At 45.2% G+C, this 24,547-nt stretch overlaps 1 protein-coding gene across 4 annotated transcripts in view; it reads right to left on the bottom strand.

Moving 5' to 3' along the window:
- KIAA0586 (KIAA0586 ortholog) overlaps positions 1-24,547 on the bottom strand; it is a 152,547-nt gene that overhangs the window by 70,485 nt on the left and 57,515 nt on the right. For all 4 annotated transcript variants that reach the window (XR_008596518.1, XR_008596519.1, XM_054971254.1 and 1 more), the window contains 6 exons: positions 24,063-24,307; positions 20,478-20,554; positions 18,269-18,403; positions 17,443-17,602; positions 14,904-15,028; positions 13,704-13,791 (listed from right to left, as the gene is read on the bottom strand). Coding sequence is in view for 2 of the 4 variants with exons in the window: in XM_054971254.1 (XP_054827229.1) it covers positions 13,704-13,791; positions 14,904-15,028; positions 17,443-17,602; positions 18,269-18,403; positions 20,478-20,554; positions 24,063-24,307 (830 nt within the window). In the remaining 2 variants the exon portion in view is untranslated. The remainder of the gene's footprint in view (positions 1-13,703; positions 13,792-14,903; positions 15,029-17,442; positions 17,603-18,268; positions 18,404-20,477; positions 20,555-24,062; positions 24,308-24,547) is intronic.

Here is a 24,547-nt window from a genome sequence, read left to right as displayed (position 1 = left end):
ACAATGAAAAAAAGCAGCAGAGAGGAACTATGTGCTGCAAAGAGAACACAGCTGCCAGTGAAAATGGCAGCTCAGTGTCAAGATCTTTCCCTCTATCTATGTAATGTCCACATCTCTATGCCATGACATTACGAACATGCATTTCTCCTGCTAGTAGCAGCTAATGGTGAAGAGCAGAGACGGAGAAGCACGTGGAGTAACAGCATATGGAAAGCTGAACTAGCCTCTGTGCGCGGACGAATCTGCCCTTTTCCATGGCAGGCCCAAGTTAGCTGCAGTTTCTACCTGTACCCCATGAGTAGATAAAAGTCAGGCTTTGGGATTTTATAATTGAGACTGCAATTCTATGCATATTTACTGGTGAGCAAGGCCCACTTGAATGTAGTGGAACTTCAAGGTAACTGTGCAATCCACATCTTTTAATATTAAACGCTTTGCTGGGACTGTATCATAGACTGCAGGACAGTCCCGTCTGCTTAAACTGTTCTTTGTTTTTTCGGAAGGCGCATCAAGTATGTAGACATCCTGGTCGCTGAGAAAATTGCAAATGCTTTAGTCACGGAATGGTATTTTTAAAAATCTCCATAGGCCCTGACCCTCTGCTTCTCTGTTCCTTTTTTAAAAATCTCTACTACACGAAGCTGAACTCCCTCTTTCCAAGCGCATGCTCCTCTCTTTCCCGGCACAGAAACTCAAAATTACAAACACAGAAAACGCACCCAAAGTAGAACAATTTGCTCAACGCGTATTTTTATTCCAATGCCAGCTTCCAACTGCAGCATTTTTATCTTGTCTGTCTTCCACCGAGCTCAGGGTAGCGCACCTGGCCCCCTTTTTTTACCCTCGGAGGACCCCTACGAGGTTGCTTAGGTAGACAAAGGCCATCCCAGCTGAATCCGGTCACCCCTGTCCTAGTCCAAACAACGATCCTTCCTGCATGAGACTCTCCCCTTCCTTCTCTTTTGCAGCACCGTATACGCCAGGGAGCATCTAAGGACAGCTTTACATTTTTCATTTCGGAGAAGCGGGTCACTTCTGTGTGTGTGTGTAGGGGGGCGGGGGCAGCACAGCAGCAGGCTCCGTGCTGTGGCAGCTCTCATTTGTGAGAAACGATTAACATCACAGACAGGCTGTGCCTTTAATGTCCATTCATCTGGGTTTCTGGTTCATGCAGAAGGATGTACGGGCAAAGGGTGAGAGCAGGTCAGCCTCGCCCGCTTACCCTCATCTGCCTTTATTCACGACCACGCAAGGCTGGTGCCAACGGGATCCTTGCCCGCATGGAGCTGTTATGTTTTTTTCTCAACGGAGGCAGCAGCAATTATGAGGCTTCATTAAGAACATGCAATGGCTCACAATGCAGGCAAGACAAAGCTGTCCCCGGTCACATCCGAGGAAGTTTCCGAGTCCTGCAGGGGACTGTGAGAACGCTTATTTTTTGGCAAACGGCCTTCCACGAGAGGAAAGAGATTTTTTTTTGAAGGGTTCGAACTGTTTCAGGTGGTCTTTAAGGTGCTAGTGGACCAGCACAGCTACCCACTGGAAACTATCTCCAAACGCCAGAACAGAAAGAGTGCCACTCAAGAGAGAACTGCTTGGCGGTTCTGCCTCTTCAAAGTGCCTGGGACAAAGTTTGTATCTGCACAAGGAGACGGTGACCTCTGCTCGCACCTCCCAACTTGAGGCACACGTGAAGCTGCCGTGCATTGAACTAAATCACTGGTCTGTCAAGGTCAGTATCGTCTACTCTGACAGCTAGCGGCTTTCCAGTGCCTCAGGTACAGGCTTCTCATATCACTTACTACCTGGTCCTTTTTAACTGGAGATGCCGGGGATCGAACCTGGAACCTTCTGCATGCAAAGCAGAGGCTCTTCCACTTGAGCCAAGGCCCCTCCCCAGCTTACGAACGATGCTGATGAGGTATAGCTGATGCAACTGCTGTGACAGAAATGATGCCGCGACACAACTACGTTTGCCTGTTCACAAAAAGCAGCCGGTTCCACACCTCCTCTCATCTCATTAAGCCCTCCGTTCAGTATTGACTTCATCACATCATCGACAGCTGCTGTCCTTGGATGCGGACCTAAAACCAGTTTTCTGTTACCTGCTGTTGCAGTTGCCCTCAGCTTCAGTTTGGTTCCTAAGGCAGTGTCTACCAGCAGGAAGGCTCACACAACTATCATACAAGTAACAGCTGCCACAAGAAAACCACACACACATACGAAGACCCCACAGACTAACTATTTCATGCGATCTGAGCTCTACCCTTTGCCCCAGAATTGTTATTCTCCAGGTGAAGCCCCTAGCAGGGATTAGCAAGGACCACTGTAATCCATTAAAAGAACTATTCGCTAATAACAAGGTGACAGCAAAGTATCTTGCAAAGCTAAGTAATGAATATAGGAGTAGAGGACATGGAGCCAGCAAGACATAATAGCTTTCAAACCTGAGGAAGGAAGGAAATTATTTGCAGAGCACAAGAAGAGTCTTCTTGGAAATTTGCACCAACTACTCTCTGGACCACCCATCGCCTCAATCACAGCTATGGCATTAAACTAGTAATGTCAGGGTTTCGTGATATAAATTTGGGCTTTGCTGCCTTGTGGATGCAAAGATAGATATAACATAGATACGGATATTTGTTTTACAATGCCACGCAACAGTAATTAGGCAGTCTCCACTTGGAAAGACCCACATGGAACTAGATCTAACCCTTAATTGGAGCCATGGTCAAGTTTCCAACACTGGATGTACAAATGCAGTGGCTGCAGAGCTGAGTCTGCTCTTGGGACTAGAGATGGGCACGAACTGAAATACGAACCAAAATTAAGCAAGCGTGGTTTGCGAACCACGGTTCATCAGATCCCATTTCTGACGAACCACCACGAACTTTAGGCTGGTTCGTTTGGTTCGTGACTGCAGACAGCCTGGTGCCAATCAATCAGTTTCCTAGGCAACAGGGGATGGATTTCCTGCAGACCTTCTGCTGACCCGGATGTGACATTTTCACGAACCAAATAAACCAGTTTGTGAACCAGGGGCAGATTCGTGAAATTTGATCAACCTCATGGTCTGGTTTTTCCCCGGTTCATGCCCATCTCTACTTGGGACCCAGCTGTCCACTATGTTCCAAGCTAGAAGATTCCAGACACACTTCTAGAGCAACCTTAACACTGACGCCGTGCTTGACAAGGTTAAGAAGGCATAAACAGAAGTTGATGTGCAATTCAAATATTCTGAAGCCACCCACCCATCCAAAAAACAGTGGTAATTGTAGCACAGGAAAGTTAGCTGCTGCTGGGTTCCGATACTACTTACTACTAGCCCTGTATAGAGGACCCATCTGTCCACTGACTGGCCATGCAGACAGGAAGAGCGGACACAAGCATGCTGGCCTCACGCCCTGTACAATCACTGAGTCATCCGCATGGAGTGAACAGACAGAGGAAGCGTCAGCAATGTTTTGGAAGCAACGTCGCAAATCATGGGGGAGGCAGCACACACATGGACACTTTCTCTATGTATTTGCTCCATGTGTACGGCTTGATGTTCGCACGGAGGCAGGGCAGGCCAGCACGCTCATGCCCCTCCTCCCCCTGCATGTCAGGCAGATAAGTCTGCGCAGGGCTAGAGTTAAAAGAAATTCAAGCACTCTCTGTTCTACAAGCCATGCTCTGTCTGTGCTAGGATTTTAAATTCATTGGGGACTAATAAAGGAGCCTTTAACATGACCCACAAAGTACCGATTAATAACACTTAAATTGGTATTTACTGGAGCAGGACTAAGCCAGCATTTCTCAGAATGGCAGGCCAGACTATAGGGACTTTTACAGGCATGCCATGAAGCAGCAAAAAAAATGAGAACAGCGAGACACAAAGAGAACTTCAACTCCCAAGTTAGGGGTTACTGCCAGAAAGCGAGATCCAACACAAAAACCCGTCAGCCTGCCCTGGCCTTAGTCGAAGGTCTGCAAAGGGCTACACTAAGCCGTTTTCAGCATAATTGGTGGTTCACGTTATTTTCTTTCCAGAAATAATTGCTTGAGCTTGTGAAAATAAAATTTTCATGTATTATAATATTAGGGCACATCTGTAGGTAATAGGAGAAAGATTAAAGGATATTCTAAAGCCAAGTAAATATACATAGCCTTCCAACATTTCCACAAGATCTAGGGAACATACGCATTTCAACTGAGGAGCATGTTCCACAAGTATATTCAGCCAGTATTTTCGGAAGAAGCATTGCCCGTCAGACAGCGTAACTTCAGAGCTTTGTTGAGCACAGGCTTTTCGTTAGAAGAAATCTGTCAGCTTTTAAACAGCTTCGATGATTTCATGACTATACTCTTTTCAATCAAAAAAAGAGCTAGCCAGTCTAGATTTATTTAGACCCACCCACAAAACAGTCGGGAGCCATTCCCTCATGCACGTATGCTTTCAGTGCACAATATTTTCAAGGTAGGACTCGCCTGTGTTCTCCTACCAGCCCATTAATAATTGCATTAGCTACATCTGCCTTATATGAAGCAAAAAATCAAGGGCCGCAACATGTAACTGGTTAGATTAATCTTATTAAAATTCTTGTTCAACTAAAAAGCTACGCTCAATTAATTTTATAGCAGGCTTTTAAAACTCTGCAGGAAGGAAGGTACCACCTTAGAAGAGAAATTCTTTTCTATGTGAGATGCTAGATATCATCATGAAGTGTGTACATTGACACGAACACTGTCACTCTTGCATACCAGCTTACTTTTCTTCATCCAGACTGTTTACTTGTACATTTAAATAAATAAAAACCAAGCCAATTAGTCACACAGGTTGCCTTTAGCAAGCCCAACAGCTTTAAGAACATCAGAAGGGCCTTATTGGAGCAGACCTGTGGTCCATCTAGCCCAGTATGCCATTTCACACAGCGGCCAAAACAGCTGCCAAACAAACAGGGCATCGGGTCCAAGCCATTCCCTGACGATGGCTCCTAGCTCTGGCATTCAGAGGTCTGCTGCCTGTGAATATTTGAGTCTAGGACGCCTTAAAGACCAACAAAATTTTCTTGGGTATAGACACACCTGACTAAGAGCCAAACAACACATTACGGCAACTGCACATCCCACCTGTGGCCACCGATGTCATTTTAAAGGAGAAGTTATTTAAAAATTGCTGCAAGGGATTCATCTGGTGGTTTTAAGCACCAAAATAGTGTGTGTGTGTGGGGGGGGCTGTTATGGCAATTTTTAAAACAGCTAAATTCTCCTGTAAAATGGCATCTGCAGCCACAGGTTGGACTTGCGGTTGACATAACATACAGTGGGGCTCTAAGATCCAGAGGAGTTAGCCATGTTAGTCTGTAGTAGCAAAATAGAAAAGAGTCCAGTAGCACCTTTAAGACTAACCAACTTTACTGTAGCATAAGCTTTCGAGAATCACAGTTCTCTTCGTCAGTGGAGCTCTAAGTGAGCTTTGACTCATGAAAGCCTAAATTTTGTAGGTCTTTGATTATATTTATTTATTTACACTGTTTATAGTCTGCCTTTCTCACTGAGTCTCAAGGCAGACTACACAGTGTAAAACAATACGATCAGTAGCTTGGACAGTCAACAACAACGGAATAGGGTATGAATGGCAAAAAACTGAATACACACAAATCTGATTCAGAGCTGAAGCAAACCGTAAGCAATTAGACGTGGCATATTAAATGGCACAGGCATTACTCAGTAGGTACATAGCAGGGTGGTCCACAGCCCCTGCCCCTTAACCAAAGCTTCTCTTTGAACTCTTTCCTTCTAGGGCACCTCCCCAACCTGTATAAAAAAGCCCTCCTGAATACTTCGGTTTTGCATAGTTTGTGGAAATCAGGAGAGCGGGAGCCCTCCTAAGCTCATCAGGCAGATCCCGTTCCAAAAATGTAAGTGCCACAACGGAGAATACACACGCACGGGCAGTTGTTGAGTTTGCCCATTTGCAGGCTGGCAGCTGCAGAAGGCCCTGTTCAGCTGAGCGAAGCTGTTGTGGTGGAGAATATGGAGAGAGGTGGCCCTGTAGAGATGAGGGTCCAAGGTCTGGAAGGGATTTGATAAGTGACAGCCAGTAGCTACTTTAAGGTGCTACCGGACTTGAATTTTGTTCTTCTACTACAGAGTTACATCACTACCCACCTGAAACTGCCTTTGAATACAAATGTCTCCTTTAGAGCCTCTCTACATGAGACACCTCTGCACGGGTTCGTCAAGCGTAGGGAGGTGCAATGTTAGCCGGGAAGAGTAGTTTAAAAAGACAGAGCTGGCAGAGAGGGTTTGTTAATTTCATCTTCACCTCCCTGAAGGCTCTGTCAATTTCACCTCTCCAGTCTAAAACTGTGACATCCCCGCATGTGTTTATCAAGTGTAGGGAGATGAAATGTTAGCTGGGAAGTGTAGTTTTAAAAGACAGAGCTGGCGGAGAGGGTTTGTTCATTTCATCTTCGCCTCTCTGAAGGCTCTGTCAATTTCACCTCTCCAGTCTAAAACTGTGTGGGATCACAAGAGCAACAAGGAATGGAAATGGGCTGGAGCTGCCTTCCAGAGTTGGGCTTGGACCTGGAGAGGTTATAATGGGCTGAAGTTTCCCTTCTGGCATTTCACAGCCCCTTCACGCAGCTCCAGTGTACAGCAAAGCCTTTGCCCTGCCGCCGGCTCTGTCTTTTTAAACTACCCTTCCTGGCTACCATTGCATCTCCCGACACGTGTTCTTCACATGTCAGATGTCTCATGTAGAGACTCTTAGTCACCATGGATAGCAGCCATTGATGTACGTCTCCTCCATGCATCTCTCTAACCCCCTTTTAAAGTCAGTTAAAATGCTTCCCATCTTTGTCCTACATCATCCTGGTCGCATCACCCAATCAGTCCTATTTAACTAGAGATTCCACATTCCGTCTCAAGAGCAGGGCATGTGTTCCTGGTTTTTGCACTGTCACTTTGTTCTTTAATGTTTTCATGGAACTAATATGATGTTTATAATTTCCTCCCTGTTGTTTTAATCTTTGAAACTACCTAGTACCACACATTATGAATTGTCTGAGTCTCTGGCATGTCAATCTACTTGACGTAATATGTTTAAAATTTATGGTTTGTTTGAATTGTGTTCGAATCTATCCACAATTGTTTATAACAGGCTTCCAAATTTACAAGTGCAAGGTCATTTGCGACCAATGGAGATTGAAGCCATGTTACTTTTTCTTTGAAGTTACATTGTACTGTATACCATCAGTTTCTGAATTCTGTCTACAAAATTACTTGCACAAGGACGCTCATGGCTGATGAAGATTCATACATCAAAGCAGGAATGCAGCCAGCGTCCTGTCTTTGTTATGATGTGTCATTCGTAGCTTATTAATTCCTTAACATATGTCTAATGATGTTTTTTGTAATTGTATCACCTATTCCCCTTTCCTATGTATGGATGTGAAAGTTGGACGGTGAAGAAAGCTGACAGGAAGAAAATTGATTCATTTGAAATGTGGTGCTGGAGGAGAATTTTGCAGATACCATGGAGGCCAAATACACAATTCAGTGGGTCCTAGATCAAATCAATCCTAAATTCTCCCTAGAAGCAAAAATGGCAAGACTGAGGCCATCGTACTTTGGTCACATCATGAGAAGACAAGAGTCTCTCGAAAAGTCAGTAATGCTAGGAAAAGTAGAAGGCAGTAGGAAAAGAGGAAGACCTAAAATGAGATGGCTTGACTCAATAAAAGAAGCCACGTCCTCCAGTTTGCAGGATCTAAGCAAGTCTGTCAATGATAGGACGTTTTGGAGGTCTCTCATTCAGAGGGTCACAATAGGTCGGGGGCAACTTGACGGCACGTAACATACACATTACCTTTTCACATTTTTACAACTTTTGTATCATGTATGTATCTTTAACATCAGCAGAAAAGAGAAAGACTAACAAAATTGTGGTAGGGTATGAGCCACAATTTTGTTTAGTCTTATAGGTGCTACTGGTCTCTTGCTCTTTTCTACTGCTACAGACAGACTAACATGGCTACCCGATCTTGATCTATCCCTTTTATATGTTCATATTATAATTTTTCACAGACCTCAGGTACTCTACCTTCTTTTTTTGCATGCATCCGACGAAGAGAATTGTGACTCTCGAAAACGTATGCTACAGTAAAGTTGGTTAGTCTTAAAGGTGCTACTGGACCCTTTTCTATTTTGCTTCTTTTTTCTGCCATTTAGAGCTGTCCTCCCCTTTTTGTTAAACTGTCTTCCTGGTTTCAATGCCATAAACGTAGTCACTGGTTGATTACTGGCTGCAGACCATATGGTGAGCCGTTTTTTGGTACCAGGCTCCTTACCAAGCCGCTACACCCTACTTACACTCAGATGCTCACAGACCCACCTTCAAAGTAAATAAAGGTCAAAGGAAAGATCCTTTCCCGTTGTCCCACAGCAGCAATCAGTCACCAGAACAGACGTACTCTGGTGCGAAATGAAACAATCCTTAGCACTTAGGAAGGAGAAATTCTGCCAACTCACGCACTGGGTTGGGAAGGCTTCTGTTTAAAGATGATTTTTAAAACCACGGGATTAATACCCCCGTTATGAGTTTTCCCCCCACTTTGGGGTGTTCTGTGCCTAAGCACCTGGGGAAGATCCAGTTAAATTGTTCTTGGTTTACTTTATGGATCATCACTGCTTGACCTGTGCCTTTTAAATTCCTGAAGCTGCTCATGGGTTGTTGTTTTTTCTGTGATTCCACTACAGTTTCAATACTGCTATTCATAGAAAACATTTGTTATTTTAATATTTTGGTATGATTATTTTAAAAATATTGTATTGGGCAAAAGGGAGCTAGAAAGATAAAGCTGTCCCTAACCAGACAATGGCTGTGGCTTCTCTGTCTTTCTGTAAAGGTGCTGAGATCGTATCTGGAGATGGTTTCAGGTGGTTAGCCATGTTGGTCTGCAGCAGAACAGCAGGATTGGAGTCCAGTGGCACTTTAGAGACCAACAAGATTTTCAGAGTGTAAGCTTTCGAGAGTCGGAGCTCTCTTTGTGTCTTGAAAGCTTACATTTTGAAAATCTTGTTGGTCTCTGAAGTGCCACTGGACTCAAATTCTGTCTGGAGGCGGGCTCTCCTCTTCAGTGCTCCTCAGATCCCGGGTTAATGAAGGCCATGAGAATAGATGGCTTCAAAAGGAGGTGCAATGATTTCAAGTAAATGTGTGCATGCGTCCTTAAATGCTTGGTGAGAGATAGGCGAAGAGTGAAAGAGGGGGATGAGTGAGTGATATGATTGGCTCATGACTGAGAGTGTGGGCGGACTGAATGCAGTTTGAGACTGAGAGTAGAGAGCAAAGTTTCAGTCAGAAGAAAGCAGGCTAGCTGTGTGGTGCCTGAGTATATTGAAGTGTTTATGAGAGAAATATAACCTGTGTGGAACCTGAACTGAGCATGTTTGTGAAAGGACAGTCAGTCAGGGAAAGAGAGGCCAGCTGTGTGCTGCCTGAGGAGTTTTAAGCATTTCTGTGAGACAAATATTGAGTCAGAGAAAGAGGTTAACTTAGAAGAGATCTGTGTGAATGAGTTTATAGGAAGTAACTTTAAGAACCGAGAACTACGTTCATGAAACCGATATGCTTCTTGACTAAATAAAAGTTTATTTTGTTTTGTTGTATCCCAGAGTAGCTGTCATTGCTTTATCCCATTCCTATCCTCAAGGCCACATAGAACCACGAAGGAGCCTGACGCTTAGGCACGTTACCAAAGGGAAAACTTAAATAAAGTATCTTGGAATATAATATTCCTGGTGGCAGCAAACTACCCAGAGGGTTTAAGGGAAAGATTAAAAGCAAAATCTACCCTAGAGAAGCAAGGGTCATAACAGGAGGTTAGGCAGATTCAAGGAGCAGGTGGACCATCAAGGGCTAATAAATGTGCTGACTGAAGAAAACTCCATATACGGTGCTTTCCATGGTCATAGATCCAGAGGAGTTAGCTGTGTTAGTCTGTAGTTGCAAAATAGAAAAGAGTCCAGTAGCACCTTTAAGACTAACCAACTTTACTGTAGTATAAACTTTCGAGAATCACAGTTCTCCTCATCAGATGCATCTGAAGAAGAGAACTGTGATTCTCAAAAGCTTATGCTACAGTAAAGGTGCTACTGGACTCTTTTCTATTTTGCTCCATATACGGAGGCAGCAAAACTCAATAGGAAGCAACACTGGGGAACGGACCTTGGCTTCATCCTCCCAAACCTTCCCGTCTAAGCACCACTACATCAAATTTTAGGCTGTAAGCTTCTCAGGACAGGGGACTATCTTCTTGTATGCAGCATCGATGGCATACTTTAAATAAATAACAAAACAGTTAATCCATTCCTAAAAAGAACATTACCTAAGCTTTAAAAAAAATCCACTACTTTTGTAAGAGTGCTCTATTGTTGTTTTTTAAAAATAAAGACATACAATTCCTTGGCATGGACACATTTTTCTTTACAAATTCCCTCTATTTCTCTCTCGGAGTAAGATGACTGCCACCTTGTGGCTGGAAATAAACAGATTGTCTTTAAGGTTGTTGCATGAATCAAAGGACAATGACCACAGATTCGCCACCCTATATTTTTACTTATGTACTTACTTGAGTCATTGAGACTCAAGACGGCTTTAACTGTGTAGGTCAATATGATCAACAGCCAGAAGGACTAATTCATTTTCAGACTTTTTTCGGTGATGGTGCAACAGCACAGAGAGAATACTCTCAATTCTCACCACAAAACTCGAATCCAAAGGAAGTCAAGTCACCTTGGCAAGCAAGAGTCACGCCGAAAGGCACACCTGAAAGGGAAGCCAACCCTCTGGCCACCTCTGTCATCCAGCACGACAGCAACCATCTTAGCAAAATAGTAAAAGAGTCCAGTAGCCCCTTTAAGACTAACCAACTTTATTGTAGCATAAGCTTTCGAGAGCCACAGCTCTCTTCGTTAGATGCACTGGACAAAGAGAGCTGTGGTTCTCGAAAGCTTACGCTACAATAAAGTTGGTTAGTCTTAAAGGGGCTACTGGACTCTTTTACTATTTTGCTCCTACAGACTAACACAGCTAACTCTTCTGGATCTAAAAAGTAATGTAGGAGCCCACTGAGTCTGAGAAACATGAAAAGGAATCACTCAGAGTTTGTCTGTGGAGAGAGATTCACATTCACACAGACATGCTTTAAATCTACACTCACCATTCCTGGGGAACACTTGAAATGTCACACATTTTACCTGAAATTCTGCAAATCCCCAGCTCTGCCTTTTAAGCCCTTCAGCCTCAACTGGAACTTCCTCTCAATTTCTACGAGATTCTCTTCCACCTGCCAGCCGTACCGAATCGCTATCGCTCACGGCCATGGGCTGGCTCCTGTGCTGACAGGCAAACTCGCACAGTTACCATTTGGGATTCTGCATATCCAGGGAGAACCCCCAGCTTTGGAGAAAGGGCTTAGCTTAAAAACCCATCCAATTTATTTATTTAAAATATGCCTCTATTTTTTAAAATTTTATTTATAGTCCACCCTTCTCACTGAAACTCAAGGGCGACTTACGCAATGCAAATCAATGCTATCAGCAGGATGTGACATTTAATAAGCAATACAATAAGACTAGAATTACAGAAATCTGAAGCAAAACAAAAAGTCGTGGACATGATGTGTTAAATGTAAGTAGAAGACAATGCAGCGGGAGCAGTGAAGGGCTGTCACACAGAGGATGGAGCAGAGTTGTTTTCTGTTGCCCCAGAGGGTTGGGCCAGAAATAACAGGTTAAAATTAAATTGAAAGAGTTTTGGGCTAAACATTAGGAAGAGCTTCCTGACAGAGCGGTTCCTCAGTGGAACAGGCTTCCTCTGGAGGTGCTGGGCTCTCCTTCCTTGGAGGTATTTCAGAAGAGGCTTGGTAGTGTAGGAAAATATAGCAGAGATTGTGCAAAGACTGTGCATTGGAAATAATGAGAATAGATTCACACACACACTCCAGTGTAGCTCTGTAAAATTACTTTACTAAAGGATAAAAATTAGGGTTACATCTGGAGAAAATAATAAATTGCTACGCTGACTACATCTTGCTAGTTAAAGTGACTTAGAGTAGAGACAAGAAGTGAAAAAGTGGAAGTGAACAAAGAGCAATAAAACTTCAGTCCATAGCATCAATTAATTGCCCCCAATAAACAAACTGCCCAATAGAAAATCCTAATCCTACTTCATTATGCTTAGTGACTCCCCTTTCTATGGCGGGAATCTTATTCGAAGCTCTAATACTTACATTCAAAGTATGTTTACTAATTAAGTAGGTAACACAAACAGTTTAACTCTTTCATGACTGAAATGAAAACACTTGCTAAATTCCCAGAGGTAGTCACCTGACAGCTATGATGATTCTCTAACTTAATATGAACGTACACAGCTCAAGAGCGGAAGTACATGAAGGGATGAGCCGGTGCTCGGCTCTCGTGGCCCCTTCTTATATGCCCAGAGTAATGCCGATTGCCACTTCGGGGTCAGGGAGGAATTTTCCTCCAGGCCAGATTGCCCAGGGATCCTGGAGAGGGGTTTTTTGCCTTCCTCTGGGCGTACAGCAGGGGTCACAGAGGGAGGCGAGGGGGGGAGATAGCTGTGAATTTCCTGTCTTGTGCAGAGGGCTGGACCCTTAAGGTTCCTTCCAGCTCTACGTTTCAAGCAAACAGATAATGCATACTGTATGCAGCAGTATAGTCCCCAGTCCTGTTTCCTTCATTAAAGCAGCCTCCTGAATCATTTTGTTATGGTATAGCCTTATTACTTTATAAAATACCTGCCCTGAACCATTCTGCTTTCCTTATGTCCCTGGACTTAAGGCAGCTCTCAAAGCAACAAGTTGCAAGCACTTTAAAAAATATAGACAAACAGCTAGATCTGCCCAATTTGGGCATAACCCCCCATCAAGAAGTGTCAAAAAAGGCAGTTTGATGGCGTATTAGGTTGCTATGGTAAGCTTAAAAAACATGTGAAAACACAGAAGCCAGCAGGAGGAGGCGATGTGGTATGGGGAAGACAAGATGGAGCCAGTGGGCGGGGCGGGGGGGGGAGGATTGGAGTTGGCAGCAAGGGGGTGGAAATAAGATTCCCCCTCACCTGTTTTTGCAGGTCTCCTCCTGTTAAGCTTGAACTACAAATAGATATGAAAGACCCCCTCACTGGCAGTTTTCAAGAAGAGGCTGCATGAATACTTGTCAGAGATGCTTTAGGCTGATCCTGCACTGGGCAGGGGGTTGGACTAGATGGTCTGTGTGGCCCCTTCCAACACTATGATTCTATGATTCTATGACTTCAGCAGGCACCATGTTACCAGGAGACTAACAGCAGTTCATTCATTCCACTTTTGATCACTGCATGTCATCCTCTGATTTCTTTGGAGGAGTTCTTTCCCTTCCACCGGAGTCACTTGGGAGCGCCACTCGAAGGGGGAGACGGGATGCTCTTGACTTCCCTTTGTCGCGCTGTTTCTCAGTGCACCTGGCCATTCGCGCAAATGCACTGCCCAATGACACCGCCGCATTAAGTTCACGTGACAAAGGAAAGTCAGCCGAGAAGTTCCCACTCAATGTCAACCAGCACACAGGTACCACGATATTTTAATGGGATCATTTGAACCCTGCCCTGCGTGTTCTGGTGATACAGAAAAGAGAAAATTAATCATCCATACCTTGCTGTTGCGCGATTTCGGACTGGGCTCTCACTTGGATCACTCGGGGTTGCACCGTTCTCGGATGCACAACCTCATTGTGCTGTTTCTGTGGGTCGATTATTAAAAGTTATTGTCATTCTCTTGACATCTGGTTCTTTAGCAAGCTATAAGGACAAACAAAGCTCCAAGGAAAAAGACTGCATAAGGCCTAATTTGTAAAAAAAACCCATTGTGGCTACTTTTTATGCATCTCTTCTTCAAGCTGAAGGTTCCGGGCTCAAGGCTAATGGCAATTAATTCTCTCTCTCCAAAGAAAGCTATAGAGAGCAAATTAAACCAAGCTGATTGAAAAAGCCCCTGGCCACGTCTATGCAAATCAGGACTGAGGAACATTCAAACAGTGGCCTTGATCCACCAGGGAAGGGCATGAGCTGCCCATGAATCCGACCATCGCCCTGCCCGTTCTGCTCCGGAATCACTCCGGTCTTGCCTGACTCCAGCTTTGCTCTGTTTCATTTCATCCCTCCGGCAAGGGATGAAACTGATTCAAGAGAACCACTCCTGGATCAGATCTAAATGAAAAACAGAACTACCTGTCACCAGCGCAGAAGTACCACCCCATTCCCATCTCCTAGCAGCTTTTAACGTAAGACACACGAAGCTGCCTTAAACGATAGCAGGCTACTGGTTTAGCTTGGTATGGTCGACTCCGACTACCAGCTGTTCCCTAAGGCTTCAAAGCCTTTCCCAGACTGCCTATCCTTTTTAACTGGCACACAAATAATGTGTTTTACCACTTGTCTACAGCCCCTACTGTCCCTAGGAGACTAAACTGTGCAGAACTCTACCGGATATATCCCTGAGGGACAACCCTTGGGAGAATGCTCAAGACAGGAAGTAGCTATGCACGCTGAGGGCTGCATCTTGCAAACACCACAGTAAAGTCTGGAGGTTCTTTGCGTCTCCCCTGGTTCTTTCAGTCTCCCCTGGTTCTTTCAGTCTCCCCTGGTTCTTTCAGTCTCCCCTGGTTCTTTCAGTCTCCCCTGGTTCTTTCAGTCTCCCCTGGTTCTTTCAGTCTCCCCTGGTTCTTTCAGTCTCCCCTGGTTCTTTCAGTCTCCCCCGGCTTCAATATGCAAGACCATCAGGACTCTGAACCTGCTCGCGTAAGCATTCAGACGTTTCAGTTCAGGGCTACAGAATACGGCTCACATGCATTACCTGGGAGGCATCATGCAGCTGAGATGTCAGCTTGTTATCTGCCTGTACGGTGGAAGAAACAGGACGCTCTAGCTCAGCCAACCTCATTGGCCCACGGGTTACGTCACCATCTCCCACGGCTTCTCCTGAAGGGATTAAAACCACACTGGAAATACTGCGGCAAAGTTCTATCCAAATCTCAAAGGCTCACTCCAAAAGGATTTGCAGGGGGGTGTCAGTTCTCCATCCCAGGAACTGGGATCATTTGGCTGGGAGGGCCCTGAGATGGACTCATGCGTAGGCTTCTCCTAAAGGAGGCAGCAATTCTTCCAGCCACACACTGTGTGCTCCGAACCCAGCTCTCAAGCCAGAATAGTGCTTTCTCTGTGTATTTCTTCGCTTGCGCACTGGGGCTTTTCTGGATCAACGGCAGCAGGGACTTTGCCAAAAGACTGAGCGAGCTTTGAAAGAGGAATCCCCGAGCGAGTTCACTGGCATCAAAGAAGGCTTAGCCATAAATCTCTTAATTATGTCCTTTCGAAAAACTTTCTTCGTTGGAAGGAAGCAATCCGCAGGGAACGTTTCAGAAGAGGGCTGTGGCGCAGACAAAACGGGGCCTCCCTCTTAGGTGCAGTTAAGCCTGCTGCCTTGGAACCAGCTTCAGCAGCAGTTAAGGTTTCCCCACTTAGGGTTCAAATAGGGTTCTTAACCAGGGTCTGACGCTAGTTAGGAATTCTGGTTAAGCAGAGTACCTGATGTGTTTTAAATGCCAATGAACTTGTTGCCAGTATAACACTTAAACATGGGTTAAAGGAGGAGGCGGAGAATGAAAGACAGAGGGGGGATGGACTCGGGGGGGGGGGGTGGATTCAATCTTGCTGTTAAAGAGACCAACCCCATTACATTTGCTGCGCCCCAGATTATTTTACAGAATAGTGCATTTTTAACCTGGCAGGTCAACTTTACAGCCACGAGAGGATCCAAGCAAGCATGTTGGTTACAAGTTTCATCTCCGAACGAGTGCAACGGTTTCTAAACAAAACTATTGCATTTCATGCCAACAAACAGAAAACCAGTACATAGTAATTAAAAACAGTCATCTGCGACAAAACCCATGGCACACTGGCAGCGACTGGGAAAGGAACGGTTTAACAACTGCAGTGCTGAAGTGTTGGAGCTTCTGCCTTTTGGGTGGAATTTTTGTATAGCTAAGCCATTGACAGCTGCAAAGCATTGACTTAATACTGCAAAGCACTGACTTAATACTGCTGCAAAGCACTGACTTAATACTGCAAAGCATTGACTTAATACTGGAAACGTTGACAGCTCCACACAGTTGTAATGGGACAAAACCCATGGCACACTACCAGCGACTGGGAAAGGAACAGTTTAACAACTGCAGTGCTGAAGTATTGAAGCTTCTGCCTTTTGGGTGGAATTTTTGTATTGCTGCAAAGCATTGACTTAATACTGCTGCAAAGCATTGACTTAATACTGCTGCAAAGCACTGACTGCTGCAAAGCATTGACTTAATCCTGGAAACGTTGATAGCTCCACACAGTTAGCACTGGACGAGACACGCAAACAGCACCGACTCATAAAGCCTTGCCAATTTATGACGTACAAATAAAAGCAAGCCAGGATGCTGAACATGTTAAGATCCATCATCCCTCGGACGGCGCACCACATTAGTTAACAGGTTATGTATTTATATGCCAAGGTGAAGGCTCACTGTTAAGTAAAAAAGATTAGCTTCAAACAGATTCTTTCAAAATGCACGAAGTCAGACGCACCCAGTATGTAATTTTTTAAATAACCAGATGATGCAACGGGCTATTTAATTGTTAAGCTTACGGATTCTAATGCAGGCAGCAAGAGTGAAATAAAATATAGCACTTAAGGTTAACTGTTGACGTATTGATGGATGCATAACCTCATATGCTGCAATATGTATTATTTATGTACTTCAAGGAATTGCCTCGAAAAGGGGCATCCATTCAAAACGTAATTATCCAGGGTTTCAGTTTTTCCTGGAAGAGTCTGAGTTGATTACGCTGCTCCGCTGTGCGGCCTTTGATTGTTTTGAAAAGAACTGTATCTCAGGATTAATGTGAGATATAAATACTTTAAATAAACAAGCAAGCAGCTCTCTCTCACTCACACACACAGAATGAACAAAAAAAAATCTGGCTTAAAAAGGAAATAAAGAGGAAGTAAAACGCCTAATCTCACAGACCTGTATACAAGCTTCAACGTTTGCCCCACTTCCTAAAGCCCTGCAAATTCAGAATAAGGAAGCCCTCTCAGAGTTTCCTAAACCCTTTTCCCAAGTCCTGACATATCTTCAGCTATCCCATTCTGTGGCTACAGGTCCCATTACAAGCACGTGCACAGAAGCGGGGAGAGGGGCTAAAAACTCACGGTGCGATTTTTCTCGGTTGACCATTCAACGTCATGAAAAGCTAAGCAAATACAAAGAACTTATGGCGGAGAATTTTTTTAAAAACACTGTGATCCATTGACGACATCGAAAACAAGGCAGAGTTTTGTAAGCTCGCACCTGCAGCTCTGTCCAACTGTCCTGGCGATGGTGCCTGCCGAAGCTGCTGCTCAGAAAGCCGGTCCATATAAACAGATCGCCCCATGAGGATACTCTCTGCAGCTCTGGTCAGCCTGGGTCTCTGGCCCTCACTAAGCTCCCCAGCACTATTGTCAGTGTCCTAAATTAAATGCAGAGAAAGAGAGGGGTAGGGACAAGGCGTAGGGAATACAGGAGAAGGCAAAAGCAGATACTTTCCCTTCTAGCATCATCTAGACAAGATAAACTTCAAAAGCCGCGAGTCTTCGGCTCTAGGCCGAGTGCACCTTTCACAATTTGGACACAGATCTCTTGGATTCCCAGGTCAGTAACAATGCAGAGCAAACGTGTCATGGGAGGGGTGACGTCCGTAACTTCTAAAGCAAATGGAGTGCCCTGCTTTCCCTCCTAGACCCACAGATAAAAATCAGGACTGTCTACAGGGTGAGTGAGTAGGAAAGAGGAGGAAGCAGCGACAGGCAACTGCTGGAAGGAAACGGAAACGGCTGCAGCTCTCTGCTGGGGAGAAAGACAACCTCCACGGTTTAGAATTGCAGCCAACGTACAGCCGCATCAATGCTGTACGAGAAGCTGCAGGGAAAAAACACAACGTCCGGTTTTAGAGCAAGGGGGTTTCTCCCGCTGAACACAGCTCCTTTAAGGGAAAAAAAGGTATGTTGTCTTACTGTAAAAGCAGAAATCATTGCAAATTTCCCTTAAAAAAAAATCTGAAATCACATGAAGAATTAAGAACAGGATCACTGGTGGTGCCCGTTTTATATCTACACCCGAAAACGAAGCACAGTACCTCAGAACGACAGATCTCTTCTTGGGAAGCGAGTGGTGCTTGGTTGAGTTTGGAGAAGAGGGACAGGACTGGGTCTCGGTGGTAGCCTTTATGGGGTCTGAGCACCACCTGCCCTTCACTGGGAGGATCGTAATCCTAAAGGATGCAGAAAAAAAAAAGAGCACTGTCCATTACTGGAGTTAATGACCTGAAGCCGTGGATTCTTGAAACGAGATGGTAAGGGCGCACATGTTTAGAGAGCGAGGTGGCCTTTGTATAAAAGCATGCACTTTTGGGCAAGAGACTTAATCTGAAACATCTGTTCCCTGGAGCTGGGAGGAACATGAAGCCGTAGAGAGCTTAATGGAAGGAGAGACACTCATTTGAGGGGTGATCATCGGGAACACTGGAAGAGATGGCGGCTGCTTCTGTGGTTAGCAGAGTCAACGTCTTCCTTATTTTCCCAATCACAGCTGCGGTATCTTTTCCGGCACCGGCGGCGGCGGCTGCTTTCCCCATGCTCCTCCACCTTCCAGATCAACTCAGCCAAAGCAACTGAGCACGCTCCCCTAAGCCACTCCTGAATTCTTGGATCTTAAGAGCCGGTGTGCAGGGAGAGCGTTGGTCCTTGCCAGGGCAGATGGGATTAAAATCTCTGCTCGGTTATGAAGCAACACCTTCATTTAATCACCGATTCTCAGACTAACCTTCCTCACAGGATCGTTTCAGGTGGGCAGCCATGTTGGTGGGCAGTAGAAGAGCAAGACTGGAGTCCGGTAGCATCTTCAAGAACAAGATTTCCAGGTAGAAGCTTTTGGGAGTCAAACTTGTATGAAGGGAGCCTGACTCTTAAAAGCTTATACCCTGGAAATCTGGTTGGTCTTCAAGGCATTACTGGACTCAAATTTCACTCTTCTGCCTCACAGGGTTGTTGTAAGGATAAATTAGGAGAGAACACCACACATGTTGGCCTAAGATCCTTGGAAAAAAGATGAGAGAAATATAATAATACTTTACTTTACTTTAATTGAATTTTTATACCGCCCATCTCCCGAAGGACTCTGGGCGGTGTACAGCAAAAGTAAAACATACAAATATAAAACACTAAGAATATAAAATAAACATATTAAATAATTTAACTCAAAACAGGACAGTTCAGTTAAAACACATTTAGGCCAGCCCCGCTTGTTGGAATAATAACGTCTTAAGGGCACGGCGAAAGGTGTGTAGGTCAGGGACCATACGTATCTCCGGGGGCAATTCATTCCAGAGGGCAGGTGCCCCGACAGAGAAGGCTCTCCCCCTGGGGGTCACCAGCCGACATCGTTTGACCGACGGCAACAACAATAATAACATTCGATTTATATACCACCCTTCAGGATGACTTAACACCCTCTCAGAGTGGTTTACAAAGTATGTTATTATTATCCCCACAACGAACACCCTGTGAGGTGGGTGGGGCTGAGAGAGCTCTGGAAGAGCTGTGACTGACCCAAGGTCACCCAGCCGGTTTCAAGCGGAGGAGTGGGGAATCAAACCTGGCTCTCCGGACTAGAGTCCTGCCGCTCTTAACTCCTACACCAAACTTGGCTTAGTAAATAAGCCAAGTTTTATCTACAGTTTTACTCTTGGATCTATTCGTGTGCGTGGATTTTTAAATGTTATAACTGGACCTGATATATTGGGGGATGCACAGGGGAGTCATGTGAAGCTGACTCAGTCAGATACGTGGCCCATCAAGCTCAGTCTTGTCTGCTCTGACTGGAAGCAGCTCTCCTGGGTTTCAGGCCAAGGTCTCTCCCATCACCTGATCCTTTCAGCTGGAGACTGAACCTTGGACCTTCTGCACTCAAGGCAGATGAGCGCCGTTTCTGTTTCCAACTTACATGGGGGCTTTTTCTTCTAGAAGAGGACACGAGCAAGGAAGGGAAAGAGAAACTTAAGAAAACAGGGGGCTCACTGCTGGTTCAAATTAACCAAGTCAGATGGATGGTCAGGGAGGCTGGCAACTGAATGAATGAATGAATGAATGAATGAATGAATGAATGAATGAATGAATGAATGAATGAATGAACGGTTCCCTCAAGCCCCTGCTTCTTAAACCATAGTGGGACTTCCTTCAACAGCATTACTCATTCAGCTGTTCTACATGTAAAGAAACTGCTGTCTTTATTCTCAAAAGTCTCCAACTAGCAATCGGTAGTCTTTGGCTGTTCAATAATGGCCTTACCATTTCATGGGCATCATGAAGGGTGCTGGCCAAGCTGTCGCTGAGGTTTGGAAGACAGAGTCCGTCCTCTGCTAACGCTGCAGGGGGGAAAGTGACAAAGTTATTCAGATATACGGCTGACTTCTAAATCTGAACTCTCACAGCCTCAGGAGCAGACAATTGGCTGTGATTCCTTTGCATTCTTTCTGCTAATAAAGTAAAATGAATATACTCTGCTCTGGATGCCAACTGTAATACAGGCCAGGGAGAAAAATACTTAAGAGATCAAGATGGGTAGCTGTGTTTGTCTGTAGCAGTAGAAAGCAGAAAAGAGCAAGAGCCCAGTAGCACCTATAAGGCTAACAAAATTTGTGGTAGAGTATGAGCTTTCGTGAGCCACAGCTCACTTCTTCAGATACAGCGAGCTCATATCTCACCACAAATTTTGTTAGTCTAATAGGCGCTACTGGGCTCTTGCTCTTCTCTACATAATACACCATTTATTTATGGGCCATTTTGATCGAGTTACCATGATGGATGTTGACAGGATTCTGGGATCTGTCAAAGCCACCACTCGCGCATGGAATCCTTGCCCATTCTGGCTGCTCAAATCATGTAAGGTCCACGTTAATGAGCCCTTGATGTACATCATAAATGAGTCATTAACTCACGGCCCCTTCCCTTGGCCCCTCAAAGAGGAGGCTATCCATCCACTACTTTAAAAACCACCCCTACACAAAAACGATGCGGCCAATTATCACCCAATCTCTAATCTGTCATTCCTCAGAAAAGTGAATGAGAGCGCAGTAGCAGTCCAGCTCCAGGTTTCCTTGATTAGGTAGGTGCTCTGGACCCTTTCCATTCTGGTTTCAGGCTGGGTTACGGAGCAGAGACTGCTCTGCTAGCTTTAGTTGATCAACTCTGTCTGAACGTAGACAAAGGCCTTACTTTTTTGTCTCTCCCGGATCTATCTGCAGCCTCTGATATAGCAGAACATGCCGTCCTGTTGAGACATTTGGAGGCAGAAGGAGGTCTCAAGGGAAGAGTGTCATGTATGCCAGCATACCTGCCAATATTGTGTTATGTATCTTGTGCCGATCGTAACTATTTGCTGAGGTTCTATTCTATATTTTGTATAAATCATCTGAGAGTGTGTAAACTGCTAACTTACAATGCACTGAGCCAGTGGGGGCTGTCTGTTATTTACTTTCAAGTATTTACTTTCAAGTACTTGCAAGTATTTACTCTCACTTCTGGAGCAAGCGTCCTTGGACGCAAGCTGCGAGCAGCGAGCAATGTATCTTTTCTCAGAGGCTGGGATGATTTCAGTCTGTACTCTGTCTAGCCTAAACTGATCAGTTCCCGTGTAACTCTTTGGGGTTTTCGCGCCAGAATGTCAACGGACCCAAAGGGCGGGAAGTTTCCCTATAATTAGCAGTGCCCATTTTTGAATGGCCACTTCTGCCAATTGCTGCCTTTGTGTGAACACCTCGGACTGTATGGATCTCGAATAAAGTTGCTTCAACTGGAACACCTGTGTGTTAACTGTGGAGAACGTGAAGGGACCCAACTGCCAGGGACTGACAAAGAGCCTTGGACTGGTTTCAATTGTTCCTCGTGAATCAGACTCAAAGGGTTGCCATTGGAGACCAGCTATCTTCAGTGTGGGAGTTGCCTTGTGGGGTTCCACAGGGCACCATCTTAACCTCTCTGTAAAGCCTTTAGGAGGAATCATTTGTCGCTTCGGAACTGGATGCCATCAACACGCGGATGACATTCAGCTCTGTCGCTCTTTATCCAAATCCCCTGGTGATGTGGTAGACGTCTGGAGCCACTGAACGACTGCTGCAGTCAAACGGCTGAAACGGAACAAACCGAAACTGAACCCAGACAAGACAGCAGTGATGCTGGTCAGGAAAGTGGGGATCTTGAAGGACTTTGTGCTTCCCCCTTTCTATGGGGTTCAGCAGACCCTCGCCAACTTGGTTAAGAGCCTAGGGGTTATACTGGACGCAGCACAGCTGCTGGAGAAGCAGGTTAATGCAGCTGCAAAAAAGAGCCTTCCCACTTAGCCTAGCCCAAAAGATGGCCCCCTTCCTTAGCACCAAAGAGGGCGTTTTCCAAGAATTTCTCATACGTACCTCCCTGATCTGCTTCAGCGCCCAACATTTTCCCAGCCAATCACATAAATAATGTGACATCACACAATAGCCACACCAATCAGATTTAGTACACGTCAACAGTGACAGCAGCTGAAGTCCAGGATTTTGCTCTATCACTGAACATGTCTTCATTGCAGAAGTCCATGCTGTGCCATGGTTTTTAAAATATGGGCAAGTATTAAAATTATGTGATTTCTTCACAATCTGAGATGGCACAGCCCAGAAACCTACTGTCTCCACAGGGCTATTGATGAACCCCGGTCCTTTGCAATATCATAGAATCACAGGGTTGGAAGGGATCTCCAGGGTCATCTAGTCCAACCCCCTGCACAATGCAGGAAATTCCCAACCACCTCCGCATCCCCACATGCCAAGTGACTCCTGCTCCATGTCCAGAAGATGGCAAAACACCATCAGGATCCCTAGCCAAACTGGCCTGGGGAAAACTGCTTCCTGACCTCGAAGTGGCGATCGGCATTACCCTGGGCATGTAAGAAGGGGCCACGAGAACTAAGCACTGATGTAACCCTTCCTGCCCTCCCTGTCACAGATCCAGAGGAGTCAGCCGTGTTAGTCTGTAGTTGCAAAATAGTAAAGAGTCCAGTAGCACCTTTAAGATTAACCAACTTTATTGTAGCATAAGCTTTCGAGAACCACAGTTCTCTTCGTCAGATACCCTTCACGCATCTGATTAGTCTTAAAGGTGCTACTGGACTCTACTATTTTCCCCTCCCTCTCATGACCTGCCTAGCTTCACAGAATCAGCATTGCTGTCAGATAGCCATCTAACCTCTGCTTTAAAAACTCCAAGGAAGCCTGTTCCACTGTGAGACTGCTCTGTCACAAAGTTCTTCTGCATGTTTAGCTGAAAACTCTTTTGATTTAATTTCAACCCGTTGGTTCTAGTCCGACCTTCTGGGGCAATGGAAAACAACTCTGCTCTATCCTATGATGGCACCATCCTATATGACAGCCCTTCAAGTACTTGAAGATGGTTATCATATCACCTCTCAGTCGTCTCCTCTCCAGGTTAAACATACCAAGCTCCTTCAACCTTTCCTCATAGGACTTGGTCTCCAGACCTCTCACCATCTTTGTTGCCCTCCTCGGGACACGTTCCAGCTTGTCTAGGTCCTTCTTAAATTGTGGTGCCCAAATACTCTAGGTTTAACCAGAGCAAAGTAAAGCAATACCATCACTTCGCGTGATCTGGACACTATGCTTCTGCTGATTCAGCCCAAAATTGCTTTATTAACAGAAGTATAGCACAGCCCATAATAGTATGGCCTAGGTCTCAACCAAGCGGACTGTGCCGTGCTGCCAAAACCACAGACACCCCCTTCACTCAGTCTTCTCTGGTTGCCACTGGCCCTCCAAGACGGCTGTCTGTCAGGAACGTTCTCCGTAAATTAAAGGGCCAGGCCACCCCTGAGAGTAAGCTCACCTCTCACAGCTACCAGTTGTCCATAACTAAAGAGCACTTCTCCTTCTGAGATTGGCCTGTCTGCGGTCTCCGTTTCCGTGATCGTTAGACTGCTCTCCTCCGTTGACGGGCCAGAACTAAGCGTGTGTACTGGAGAAGATGGGACTGGGGGTTCCTGAAGAAGTGGCTCAAGAGGTGGAATGGGCTCAAGAGGAGGCGGCAGCACCAAATTCTCTGGTTCTTCATCTTTGGCCACGGACATTATGCTAAATGTTACAAAAGACCCAAACGATTCCTTAAAGGCTCATAATAGCAGTATTTTGTTCATTTGGTTTTCTTAAATTATTTTCTTGAAACCTGAACTCCCATTTTTAAAAAATAAGGATTAAAACATTTGTTTGGGCCAACACTGCAGTATTTTTATTTCCGACATTTTTGCACCACTCTTCCTCCCAGGAGGCCAGGATGGCTTTCATGAGCCGCCTCGTGTTCTGTTTTATCCTAAC

Source organism: Eublepharis macularius, chromosome 2 (assembly GCF_028583425.1).
Source record: "Eublepharis macularius isolate TG4126 chromosome 2, MPM_Emac_v1.0, whole genome shotgun sequence".
Lineage (NCBI taxonomy): Eukaryota > Metazoa > Chordata > Lepidosauria > Squamata > Eublepharidae > Eublepharis > Eublepharis macularius.
Note: the sequence above shows the minus strand (reverse complement) of the source record. Positions and strands in the feature narration are given on the sequence as shown.